Below are 14,641 nucleotides of genomic sequence, written 5' to 3' on the forward strand. Positions count from 1 at the left end.
TATACTCTAAGTAAGTATTCTTCTCATGATCTGTTTAGTGCCACAATTTCCATATTTTTGACGGTGACTCTGCTATTTAAATGGTCCCTAACCATAGTAGTCCCAAAGCGCTATTTATGATTCCTAAGCTTAAGGCTGTGATATAGGGCATGGAGAAAATATAGTTTTGGATAGGCTTCATTCAGGCATGAGTTACAGTGTTGCTATTGGCCTTGGGATCAATGCTAATGAATAAACAATATATATTAAACAGTGTATTTTTAGACAGAAACACAAAATGGTTCTTTGATAAGAAACTTTTGTATGTTGACAGAAGTGCTATAATATAAGACTCACAGAACTTAACCTTGCATTTCCCCCTATCAACAATGGTTCAATATTCACTAATTCAGCATTCACAGCAACTTCACAGAACATCTACACTGTGAATATTGAGAATAAATTGTATATTTACATGATGATATACCATAGTTAAATTATTTCTAAATAGCTGACACTCAAAAGCAAAATTCATTTTTTAAAAAGGAACTTCAAAAAAACTTGAATGACCCCACGTATGTAAATCCTTTAAAAATATGATTTTTGTGAATACATGCACAGTTAAAAACACAAGCTGGATATACACTAAATTTATGACAGCAACTACCTTCAGAAGGGAAAAAAAAAACGGATGGAAACCAAGAGAAAGGAAAAGGTCTGAGGAAAGTTAAGGTACTCTTTTTGTAATATTTTATTCCTCAAAATAAGATTTCAATATGATAAATATAAAATTATTAGTATGTATTTGTCTGCAATGGAAGGTACATGTATTACACAAAACTTTTCAGAATTTTTTAACAGATTGGATAGGTAGGTTTGAGATGAAAAGCAGTTTAGCAATTTATCATGGAAAAAGAATGAGTTTAATACATTTTTAGAAACTTAATTTTTATATACAACAGACAAAGGAGAAATATACAAGGAGATATATATTAAGGAAGGTTTACTTTCTTCCCCATCATTTATTTTTATATGCATGCCCGTGGCCCCCCAGAATCATACTGTGTATTTCCTGAGGAGAACTATAAAATATAAACAGTTTTTAAATACTAGATCTCATTAAACTTGTATTCTGAAACAAAGGTCTGATTTTCAAAAATATATGTTAAGTGGCCATGTATTACTCTTTAAAATTGGAAAGGAAATGGTAGGTGGTATTTTTCCTAGCTAAAAATAAAAAGTCAAAATTTAGCTCTAATTTGTCAAAATAAACAAGTCTATTTTATTGAAATGCATAAAATTTAAAGTAACTGTCTAGAAAATGAGTTGCCAACCATGTCTCCTGGCCTCCCATACTCACCATTAGATTGTTTAATGGGAGAGACAACATTCCTTTCTTGGTTAAACTGATTTTATAACTTGACTGATAACTATTAGGCAAGTGTTAATTTTTTCCAGTTTTTAAAATTAGTTTGAAGTTATTTAGAGTCTGGGCGTACAATGAAAAGAGATTTAATGTTACTTAAATGATGAAACATAATGACAGAATATTTTAATTCAGATAAAGTAAAATATCCATAACAAAGATTCTACTCACTTCTATTATCATAGTAAGAGAAAAAAAAATGGCAGTCAACATCTATCTTTTTAAAACATGCTGATGAGTATACATACATAAGAAACCTTCACAGGGTTACAGAATCCCTAGGAACAATGAATACCTAAGAGTGAGTATAGAAATGTGGTTCATAATGAACCTTGAGAACCCAACCTATAGACTATTTGTTCTACCCGTCAGAGATATTCCATATGTTGTATTTCTGTGGAAAAATGGGAGAGTATATCTCAATTTGGCTGGCTCCGTATGCCATTTATAGACAAACTTAGTTTACAGGCAGGGATAGCTCAGTCTACAATTAACTAAAATGAGCAACAGAATTGGAATCCTGAAAATTTTGTGATCTGTAGAAACTCTCTAGGTTTTAGACTATGAAATTTCTTTTTATTTTTTTTTTTCTTTTTTAAGATTTTTATTTATTTATTCACGAGAGACAGCAAGAGAGAGAGGCAGAGACAGGCTGAGGGAGAAACAGGCTCCCTGAAAGGAGCCTGATGTGGGATCCGGGATCACGCCGTGGGACAAAGGCAGATGCTCAACAACTGCTGAGCCACCCAGGTGTCCCTCGACTATGAAATTTCTAAGGAAACTTAAGTTCTCAAAACATGCTTCTATGATCCTATAATGATACTTCAACCTGAGACCCTGTCATGAGATCTAATCCCCAAAATACAAACGGAGAGCACTAACAATTTGATAGAAAGTATGTTCTATAATATCTTAATATCTTACCAACTTATTAATACAGAACTTACAAATTCTCTACATTGTCCTTATAAATCATATCTCCTTCAGTATTTACCTGAACAATAAACACACACACAGAGGAGTATGCTCAAGAGAGTAACCCTCCCATAATTCTTTCTCTAACCTTTAAAAGCAGTTTATCACTATAACAAGAGCAAGTAAAAGGCAGGAATATAGTAATTCAATCTTGTGCTATGTCCTTCTCACAGAAATTTTTAATCAAAATATACAAAAGAAAGAATTTATACAACTTTAAATATTCACATCACATACTCTGGATCTACCCACAGATATACCGGTTTAGAAACAAATGAAGTCTCATTTGAATACATCTTTACAAAAAACTCAGGGACTATTGTGCTATATAGAATCCCAGGTGAGAATAAGAAAATAATATGTAGTGAAGAAGTAATGGATATTTAGTAACAAAATGAAAGAAATGAGTAAAAATTGTTGTAGGTTATTTAACATTTGACTATGCTTAACCTAGGGTCCCACTAAAAATATTTTGGGGCTTTTGTTTTCATTTTCAGCAAAAGGATTAATCCTGCCTCTAACTGTTCTCTGATCATGTCTTAATACTACCACAAGTGGCTATCAAGGGAGGAGGATCTTTTCTCTTCCAAAACATTTATAGAGACTACACCTAAGTAAACAAAGCAGTTCAAATAGCTTTGTCAAAAAATTTTTAATTACCTTAAAAAAAAATTCAAAGTGCCAAGCTCAATCCTCCTAAAAATTTCTTTCAAGCATTTGTGATAAATTTAGCAATTCAAAAAATAAATATCCTTGCTCTTTCATACAATTTATCTTCAGTGTCCAAGTTTAGATACCTATGCTTTCATCAAGCGAAAACAAAAGAGTGCATCTTTTCAAATGACAGAGGAACTCTGACAGAAATAACTAGAACTACAGAAAAGAGAATCTTAAAATTCACTCGGGAAGTGACACAGTTCATATGATACCAAAAAAAAAAAAAAAAAGCTATTCTGGAAAAACATAGTGAACTGGGCACACATAACTCATCTTGTTCTCTCTACTAAAAGCAACAATGAAGAGAATTTTTTAAAAAGGCATAATCCCAAATGTATGGAGAGAACAGAACAAGAAGAAACAGCACCAAAATTTGGCAAACCAGAATCTGAAAAGCAGATGGACAAGACCATGCACTCCCTCCAAAACACTTAGTAAGTCATCACTAGGGAAAGCCAAGAATAAGGCTATTTTCTATCACCAGCAAATCGTGCCCCCCCACCCCACCCCACAAAGAACTGGCTGTACCTATTAGCACTCAAAGTGAGGCAGAAGAAGGACAGGAAAGAACACTGGTTGAAAGACTGTGAAAAAAGCTCTCAGAGTCACAGATCCCAACTAAAGAAGTCTATAGCAGATGTAACGGAAACCCCTGAAAATTAGATACATTACCAGAAATAAATTCATTAGAAGGTTCAGAAGGTAAAACTGAAGAAATCACCTAGAGAATAGAACCAAAAGACCAAGTGCAACTAGAAGAGAAAAAATAGCGTATCATAATGCTAAGGGAACAAAGGGACAATCTATCAATATCTGGAAAGAAAAAAAGTAGGTCCTATATAAAATTTAGAAATCAGAACAGTTTTTACTTCAAGTGATAGAGGGAAGCAACTGAGCTAAGGCTTCAAAATGCTGACAAAAAATTATTTACAATCTAGAATTCTATATCCAAATTATCAGACAAGTATGAAGATAAAATGAATACATTTTCAGGCAGGCAAGATCTTGAAATTTTCATCCTTTATTGCCCTTTATATAAGGAACCCAAATGGGAAATGATCTCCACCAAAATAAAGAAAGAGAAGATATGGGATAGAGGAAAGAGGGTGTTAAGTGAGAGACAATAGGAATCCTCACAATGATGGTGAAGGAATATGACAACTCTGTACCAAGCGCAGAAGGAAACAGGTTCAGACCGGGATGTAATACATGCTCTGGAAAAGTAAATTGATGATAAAGCCCTTTGCATCTGAATATCCTTGAGAAGGCAGTTCAAAACTGATGGGTAGAGTTCAGAGGTGAATTAAGGATCATTATTTTAAAACTAAACAAACAAGTTATTGTTTTCCATGGAAAACAAAATATAGGATAGGAAAATATTTCATGGTAAATTGCATGACTTAGATCTGTTTAAAATTTGTGTTCACAAAAACTAAGAACTGAAATATTTACCTAACTGAATTTATAATGGAACTATTGGGACAAAAAGGTATGGAAGGGTACTATTTGTCATGGCAAAAAAGGAAAAGAAGAAAAAGCAATCCCCTTCTTCTATTGCTGGAATTGATAGATGCCTAAAATTGAAAGAACTTGAAATTGTAATGCAACCAAAGCAATTTGTAGCTATGGAGGCAATCACCAAAAGAATAAACTTAAAAAAGGTTGAAGTGCTTACCTCTGGGGAAAAAAGAGGGGGGAGGGAGGAAAGGAGGGAGGAAAGGAAGGAGGGGGGAGGAAAGGAAGGAGGGGGAGGAAAGGAGGGAGGGGGGAGGGAAGGAGGGAGGGAGAGGGGTATGCAGGACACTTCTAGTTTTTGTTAGAATTTCAATAACGAGGACTTTTACAATGTGCATATGCATAACTGATTTTAAAAAACAACTCTGAAGAAGAGAAAAACATGGATTTCTCACAGAAAAAATCATTTACAAAGAAAAGACGCTACAGAGAGTAAAAGACATTCCAAAGTTTTGAAAAATGAAGAAAACTTGGTGTATCAAATAAAGATTACTTAAGAGAAAAAACACTGTATATGAAATATTAGCAACAAGGTTAACTGACATCCAGACAACTATCCCTTTCCTAAGCAACACGACACAACCAAAACACCCCAGTCTACACATCTAATGTGTCAAGGTTTGAAGACTGTCACATCAGTTGAGGATTTCTGTAAAGAGTACTCCACTCAAATGCTCTCTTTAAAAATCAAAATTATCTCTTATCTCTCATGCTATTACCTATCTTGTAGTAATGATCCTATTCATCTAAGACTCTGGTTCTGGATCTTCTGCAATTCTCTAATTCCAATCTTCCACTTGGAGGTTTAGTATCTCTCTCCAGTATTTTAACTTCAATTGATGTTCCTTAACCAGTGACCTTTAATTCATTCTACTTCAGCAGCTCACATAAACATGGCCCCAGAGGAAAATGTGACCTGACTTCCAGCTACCTGGTTACCTTTCTATCTTCTTAAATCACTACTGAAAAGACAAAGGAAAATTACAAGGAAGGATAAAATGTCCAAGGACAAAAAGAGGAGAGGAGTAAACAATGAATAAAATACTTCAATCTTGTTTAGAAAACAAACAAACAAAAGGAAGTTACATCCTAAGTGTTTCCAGAGGGGTATGTTAGTAAGAAGTCAATCTGTTCACCCTCTAGAACCTTCAAAAGTCCCAAATATGAAAGTATAGGAAACCACGCAAGGGACAGTAAAACAAGGGTTTTTTAAAAATTGTTACATTTCTCTATATTGAAACAGTGAGACTCCAAGATCCCTTCCAGATCTTGTAAAAAATAGACTGTTAATTACAACCTTAATGAATTACTAAAATAAATGAACATAGAGAAAATGACACAAATGAAGAAATAAGGAGGAAATTTAGGAAAAGCTCAATTTTAAAAGAAAAAAATAATACTGCCTCAAAAACAAAAAATATTAACAGATATAATATTATATACCTATTATACACACATATACCGTAAAACTAATGATTAAGCTAATAGCTGTAACATAACACACAGACAGGCTGAGAGAAGAGGGCCTAAGAAAAATATCAACTAAAAACAAGTTAGTAGATAAATTACTTACATTGATAGGTCAAGAAACAGGACAAATATTTGGAAATGTGGAGGTGCTTACCAAGAGTGCTAAGTAAGAGCTAATGAATGCTCTGCAGAACACAAAAGGAGTGGGAAAGTAGGGGTGGGGGATTGAGGAGCTACTGTTTTGTTTTAAGCCTATTAGTGTTATCTGACTTTTAAACTATGTGCCTATATCCTTTTTATTAATTTCTATTTTAAAAACTGCAAAGAACGTGCTGTCTAAAATCTTAAAACGCCCATGTACTTGTTTGACCACAATGCCTTATCTTTCAGGTGCTCACTCCTTTGCTCCCAATTTACAACTAACTATATGCAATTCATTACGACCTCCAATCCCTGTCCATATTCCTCACTATCCCCTAAGTAGATCATGCCTTTCAGATTCTGATTCTTCTCTATGCTCCAACACTAACCTCTGCCTTGTTAAAATGCTTTGCTCCTTTCCCACAACTGTCTGAGAGGAAACACAGTTAGAAGACTGAAAGTTCTGGGTCTAACTTCTATAGTGTCCACACTATTAATACAGTCACCCTCTCAATTCTCCTCAGTACTGCTAATAGAAGTTACTATTCTCTCCCAGCCCTCAAGTTTATATTCAACTCATTCTCCCAACACAGCAACTTAATTCTCCTTCATGAAAAATAAAATTATGCACTATGACAACAAACTCCTGAAATACCTGCTTGCTCCTCTACCCTTCCCCAACTCCACATCTTCCTGTACCCATTCTTAACTCTTTACCTCTACCACTGGAGTAACACCTCTTAAAGACAAAACTTCTGCCTTATTCTTGCAACTGACTTCTTAACAGTTCTGAGTAGCCATGCTGCTTTTCTTTCAGAGTCACCTCCCAGGATGTCCACACTGTCAATTCTCAAATGCAACAAACTGCCAATAATCTGGATGCTAAAAACCCATGAGTACTTCTAAGTTTCCCCTCAATGTGGCAACTCCCACAATTTAACCTCCCTCCTTAAACATTCACTTCTCTCAATGTGAGCATGATCCCTTGGCTTGGCTTCTCCCCTTCTGTATCCTTCAATCATCTTTGTGGGTTCCTCCTCCTCTATCCACAGTGTTGGTGTTGAACAGGACCCAATTCTTTCTCTTCTCATCCCACATCTTCTCCCTGGCCAATCTCTTCCTTTGGCCTATATATGGTGATGACTTCACATCTACGCTCACTCCAGTCACAATCCAATACAAAACCCTTAGAAGCTAAGTGTTCATTTTTGAACTTTTTAATTTTTATTTATTTCTTTTTTTTAAGGTGGGGGGCAAGAAGAAGAGAGAGAATCTTAAACAAGTTCCAAACACAGTGTGGAGACCAATATAGTGCTCGATCTTACCACTCTGAGATCATAACCTGAGCCGAACTCAAGAGGTGGGATGCTTAACTAAGCCACCCAGGTGCTCCTATTTTTGAACTTTTTAAAAGATGCATAATAAACTCATCTATTTCTATCTCCCTCATTCTTCCCCTTCAGAATTCCTAATTTCAGTGGACAGCACAACATCCAGTTGTTCAAGTTACACATATGGGAATCATCACAGATGCTTCATATTCTTTCTTTATCTCTCACATCTAACTAATCAGGAAGTCATGTTGATTCCATTGCTTTTCTCTTACCTCTTTCTCATTCTAATTGACCTGCTGACATTACTTATCCTTCATCTGGAAACTGCAATAAACTCACCTGTTTATTTTTTTTTAAAGATTGTATTTATTTATTCATGAGAGACACAGAGAGAGAGAGAGAGGCAGAGACACAGGCAGAGAGAGAAGCAGGCTCCACACAGGGAGCGCAACGTGGGACTCAATCCCGAGACTCCAGGATCACGCCCTGGGCCGAAGGCAGGCGCTAAACCACTGAGCCACCCAGGGATCCCCAACTCACCTGTTTCCAACATAATTCACACCTGTTTCAAACCATCCAAGCCAGTAAAGTGAGAGTGACCTTTTTAATACTGCAAATAATTGTCATTTACACTAAAGATTTCTGCACAACTACAGAATCCAGTAAACTCCTTTCTCTAGCATAGTAGTCCCTCATGAACACCTATCTGACCCATTTCCCATCACTCCCTTCCTTTACAATTTTATTACTTAGCTCTCTCCTATTCCAGATTTCTACTCAGCCTATCTGCTCTGCCAGAAAGATATTCCCCTAACATACCTGACAAATACCTATTCACCCTTACCCTTGAAGTCTCTGGTCAACTATCACCTCCTCTAAGAAATATTCCTAGTTCTCCCAAGCAGATTTAGATGCTCTTTGTTCCTATGCCCTTCGCAAACCCATGCATTTATTAAAGCAAATATACTTGTTTAGAAACTCATCTCCCTTATTCTCTGAGCTCAGTAAGAGCAATATAAAATAGTTTTTCATCTTTAAATATTCCACGTTTAAACTGAGACCATGAAAATTGTATTCACTTACTATTTGCTAAATGATTAGATAATATTGTAAAATAACTATTTTTAATGCCAAAGAATCACAATAGGCATTTAGTAATTCTATTAATAAATTTCTTATACTAAGTTACTGAAAGAATTTTTCATTATTAAAAGTACATATTTGTTATATAATAAAACCTGTATGTTACTAACATTTCAAAGAGACAGAAAACTATTTTACCAGTAAATATTTTGTTATGATAGTCAACTAATGGTTCTTGGTTTAATGGTCATTTTATATGGGGGCACTGGTAGTTCTAAAACTTTTCCCAAAATATTTTAATGGTCATAAGTTTTAAAGGTTCTCCTCTTTTCATGACCCCACATAAGCCACAAATATTAAAAATACAAGTTTTAGTTTTCTAAATGTATTAAAAACAGTAACTTATTTAGCCTATTTCAACATAGGCAAATTTTCCTCTTAAAAATGATAACTCACTACAGCATTTTAGTATACAAAAGAAAGGTCCTAAGATTAACTCTTTACTAAATTTCTTCTAGATGACTGATAATTTCTGCTGAATATTTCAAAAGAATTCCATCTTTAAAAAAAAAAAAATTTTACCTCTGGATGAAAAAAGATTTCGGGTCCCAAGAATCTCTCATAACCAACATCAATAGAAAATTCTTTCTTTGAGATAGCATTGATTCCAGTATATTGCTTAATCCACTTTGATCCATCTGTGTCATATTTGTTAAATTCTTTTACTAAATCTGGGCAGACATAACTATAGCGCTCCTAGGAAAACAAAGAAATGAGTTATTATTTCCTCATTTTATGAACAGTAAAAAAGAATGATACATTTTCTTTCAAAAGAATCAAAAGAACAAATATCTTTGTAAAGAAATTAAGTTCAAGAAAATTTTTTGTTAGGATATTAGTATATGGTTAGTACAACTCAACAACTCATCTCCTACACATAATTCCTGGATTCATATATAAATTAAGACTTGACCAACTAAAGAGACAATCTATATCTCAAGATTATTTCATGAAAACATTCATTAACATCATTCAGCATTTTATACTGTTTAAGTAATGGAGTTTGCATTCTAGAGAGGAGAAAATATAAAATACATACAGGATTGGAGAATAAATAATAGTCAATATAACCTACAAATTAATATAGATCTTTATTCCTTAATACTTTTCTAGAACAAAACTGAATATGGTCTAAGTAAATTAGAAAAAAAAAGACTGAAAATAATAAAAACTTGTTCTTTACTGTATCACCTACAATGCTAAATTGTGGCATATCTGGTTATAAGTCCTAAGTAAAAGTTTTCATCAAAAATTCAATTCAAAAATGTCACGGGTTATAACATTCTATTTGCAACTTATTAACTCCTAAATCCAAGTCTCATTTTTTTTTAAAAGAAAAACACACATTTCACAGATTTTTGTACATCAAGAATTCTAATCCAAATAGATGCAAATATTACTTATAATCAAAAGACATAAAAGAAAAAAATGTGGAAAACAAAGGACAATCTGATTATGTTATCGTAGGTCCTTTTTCTCCAAACCTTGGAAGTAGGAATTACATGGAAAGAATTCTTACAAGACATTCAGCCTGAGTATCAGTATTCTCTAAAACAGATTCGAAACCTTGGTGCTTTTGTTTTTTAAACTCCACAGGCTTCCCAAAGATGCTGAAACAGTAACGTTCATGTTAATTTTTTACAGATTTAATTTTGATGCCACCCCTTGGGTGGGTTTTGACAGCCATTTTGTAATCCCTTTACTATTAGGAAGTTGTGAGTTCCTTTTCATTCCTAATCTTGAAGAGGGAAAGAAACTCTATAATCAGGCAAAGATAGACAAATAAATAAAGTTATTTTTGCTGGGGCAGTTTTGCTTTCACATACTGAAAACATATGAGAAACCCACTGAAATTTTTTTAGGTATGTTGGTAAATGATAAATTTAAAAAGTAATGCTAAGTATTTTGACAGCTTACATGAAGCGCTGGTCTAACAGAGACTTTTATAAAAACAAATTATTCAATTATCTTAAATAGCTTTCACATTTTTCTTCTATTTACCATATCACCTGAGCCAAACACAGCACTTCTATTCTACAGTGAAATGAAACAATTATATATATTAAGAAATTTTAACAGATTTTTAAGATTTTATTTATTTGTTCATGAGAGACACAGAGAGAGAGAGATAGGCAGAGGCACAGGAGGAGGGAGAAACAAGCTCCAGGCAGGGAGCCCAATGTGGGATTCAATCCTGGGTCTCCAGCATCATACCCTGGGCTGAAGGCAGCGCTGAACGGCTGAGCCACCCAGGCTGCCCAAATGTTACAGATTTAAAAACGTTAGGATTACTATAAAGAATCCAATGAAGAAATCGAGATACGAGGACTCTGAAGTGAACTAATTATTTGCACTATAGGGAAAAAAAAATCACAAAAATGTAAGTTAAAGTCAGTCAGTAAAAAATAAATAAATAAATAAAGTCAGTTGGTACCATTTCTTGACTCAAATGTGAAATGTGGAGATAACAGGCACAGGGTTGATGATCCTGTAAAACTTCCTTATAAGAAATACAGAGAAAACATATATATAACTAAGAGTAATAATCTATAAATCTGGCTAAACAAAAGGTTTAAGTACTATTGTTAACCTGAGAGTTTTTCATGTTAATATTGTAAATTTGATTTTAATTTCTAACTGAATTACTCTCTCATTACTTTTTACCTTTACAGCCTTAGCAGTTTCCAAGGATTGCTCTGGAGGGATTCCTACTTCTCGGTCTCTCAGCAACTGCTGAATAAAATATGTTATATCTCGTCCTGCAATCGGAATGTGCTTAATACAGCTGCCAATCACATACCCTTCAGCCTAGATAAAAAAAAAAAAGAAAATTGGTAAATTAACTTTCAAGGATTTCAAAATTAACCTAAATAACTATTAATTTCTCGTTAGTGTGTTTATGTTTCCAAGTATTGCTTTATCCCAGGAAAATTCTTCTAGTCTTTATTCCTCAAAATACTGTATTGTAGAATTTGTAATACTGTACAGATATTATGAACAAGAATGGCCAGCAACTTAGATTATTCTTTTACTGTTAAGAGTTTCTAAGTAAGACTGAAATGACTGAACATGGAAATAATGAGTTTCAGAAGTTTTAAATGTTTTGACAGCAGACCAGATAGGAAATTATTTTAAAATCTTTTATTACTTCAGTAAACAATTTAGGTAGCATTGGAGGAAATTTGACCATTAATCCACCAACTCATTTTTCCTAATGAAGTAGGCAGCAATTTCACAAGACTGAAGCATTCTATGCAGTACCATAATGTCAAATAATTAAATTCTATACAATGAATTCATAAAAGTACTGACAGGAGTCAGAAGTACAAAATATAATGTAACAAAATTAAATTTCATTAACGAAGAATATTAAGAATGTCCTCATCCATCCATGACAGAGTATTAGGGATTGGATATATATCCTCTCACCTTAAATTTAAAAACAGGACAAAGTAAATGAAATACAGTTTTCAGACTCTGAACAGGCAGACTAGGGCAGAGTTCCCAATGAGAAGGGAAAACAAATAAGATGAGTGCTATAAACATCCCATATCATTGCCTAGGAAGAGTTCCCAGACAATGATAACAGGAGAGAGAGCCCAAGAAGAGTCAAATAGTCTCATTAAGTTGAGGATACAGAATTTAGATTTCAGGGAAGTCAAAATGGCTAAAGAGCTGCAGTTGACACAGAGCTCTGAGATGTACAAAGTAACACCTTAGCTGACTAGTAATCATACATTCATGTTAGGAAACCATCAAGGCCAGAGAAAGAACCTCTGGAAAGGTAGGAACAAAAATAATCCCCAAGCTTACGCACAGCTGGAAATAGTTTATGTTCTCATTTAGCCAGAGTTTAAAGACCTCAAACACATGGCACTGAGTAAAATCCCCAGAAGAGTATTTCCTCAAGAGTGGATACAAAGTAGAACCAAACAGAAGATTGTTCTGGATTTGTTCAATAACAGTTAAAAGGAGCCCCTGAAAGGATCAAACTGACTCCTAATAACTATGTCCCGGGGGGTGGGGGGGGAAACCCTCAGAAAAGATTTTTAAAAGTCCCCATATCTAGGACATAACAATGTGAACATATAGTACCCAATGAAAAATTATAAGCAAGCAAAGAAACTAGAAAATAACCCTTGACTGGGGGGAAGAATCAAAAGAGAAAGAAACAAATATCAAAGATAATAGCATTAGTAGACAAGGACATTAAAACAACTACTATATGTTCCACATGATGAAGAAGATCAATGGAAATGTGAGCCAGACAGAAAGGAATATATAAAAAAGACCCAAAGAAAACTTCTCTAGAGAAAAATAAAATATCTGAAATAAAAAATACCGTAAATGTCATTATAGCAGATGAATAAAGAAAAAGGTGAACTTGAAGACAAAGAACTATTCAAAATGATACAGAAAAAGAAAAGATCAGGAAAAAAATGAACAGAGCATTAGTAAAACTGTAAGACAACTTCATGCAGCTTAAGAGACATGTAACTGGAGTACCTAAGGATAAGGAGGAAAAGGGGAAAAAAATGTGAAGAAATAATACAGGAAAAACTTTTCAGGTATGATAAAAACTACAAAGCTATAAATTCAAGAAGCTCAACAAATCCAAGGAGAAGAAATGGAAGGGGGAAGGAAAGAACACATTTAGGTACATCACAATCTTGAAAACAGCTAGACAAGAAATAGCACAAAGAAACAAGCATAGCACTGGCAACAGACTTATTTTCAGAAACAATGTAAGCCAAAAGACAGTAGAAGTCCATCTTTAAAATACTAACAGGAAAAAACTATCAACATATAAAATTCTACACCAAGTAAAAATACCTTTCAAAAATGTACGTAAAATACCTTTTCAAAGAATGTACATAAGGTCCAAGAGTTCACAATCAGTAGACCAGTACACTAATATATGTTAAAGGCCAGGGGCACCTGGGTGGCTCAGGATTTCAGCTCAGGTCATGGTCTCAGGGTTGCAGGATTGGTCCCATACAGATGGCTCCAGGCTCAGTGGGAGTCTGCTTGGCCATCTCTCTCCCCCCCCGCCCTCAACCCCCCACATGCTCTCTAAAATTAATTAATTAATTAATTAATTAAATCCACCACCACCACCACCCTTTTTTTTAAGGCAGTGCTCAAGGCCATCATTCTGGCAGAAAGAAAATGATGCTAGATGGAAATCTGGACCTTCCAAAGGAAATAAGCACTGGAAATGTTAAGTGCATATATAAAAAAAAAAATTATCTTTTTCAAAATCTCTTTAAATGATGACGGTTTGGTCTCAGTTGACAAGTCCTACCTCTCCCAAAATTCTTATGTTGAAGTGCTATCCCCCAATACTTCACAATGTGATTGTATTTGGAGAAAGAAACTTTAAAGAGGTAAGTTAAAATGAGATGATTAGAGTGGGTCCTAATCTGATATGACTTATGTTCTTAAAAGAAAAGATTGGGACACAGACACACAAGATGACTATGTGCAGACAAATGGAGAAAATTAGACCATCTAGATAAGAGACACACAGTGAAGCCTCAGAAAAAAAAAAAAAAAAATCAACCCTGCCAACACCTTCATCTCAGATTTTATTGCCTCCATCTGTGAAAAAATTAATTTTCTATTGTTTGAGCCACTCAGTCCATAGTATTTTGTTATGCCAGCCCTAAGAGAACTAAAACCACTTAAAATGAAACAAATTCATAACATACTATAAAGTTTATAACACATAAAAGTAAAATATGTTAAAGGCCCAGGGGCACCTGGGTGGCTCAGGATTTCAGCTCAGGTCATGGTCTCAGGGTTGCAGGATTGGTCCCATACAGATGCTCCAGGCTCAGTGGGAGTCTGCTTGGCCATCTCTCTCCACCCCCCCGCCCTCAACCCCCCACATGCTCTCTAAAATTAATTAATTAATTAATTAATTAATTAAATCCACCAC

At 34.5% G+C, this 14,641-nt stretch overlaps 1 protein-coding gene across 1 annotated transcript in view; it reads right to left on the reverse strand.

Moving 5' to 3' along the window:
* The window catches only part of ACTR3 (actin related protein 3), a 56,419-nt gene that overhangs the window by 6,382 nt on the left and 35,396 nt on the right, over positions 1-14,641 (reverse strand). The window contains exons 7-8 of the mRNA XM_041739660.1: positions 11,365-11,508; positions 9,223-9,396 (exon numbers count right to left, since the gene is read on the reverse strand). Coding sequence (XP_041595594.1) covers positions 9,223-9,396; positions 11,365-11,508 — 318 coding nt within the window. The remainder of the gene's footprint in view (positions 1-9,222; positions 9,397-11,364; positions 11,509-14,641) is intronic.

This window comes from Vulpes lagopus, chromosome 24, assembly GCF_018345385.1.
Source record: "Vulpes lagopus strain Blue_001 chromosome 24, ASM1834538v1, whole genome shotgun sequence".
NCBI classification, from domain to species: domain Eukaryota; kingdom Metazoa; phylum Chordata; class Mammalia; order Carnivora; family Canidae; genus Vulpes; species Vulpes lagopus.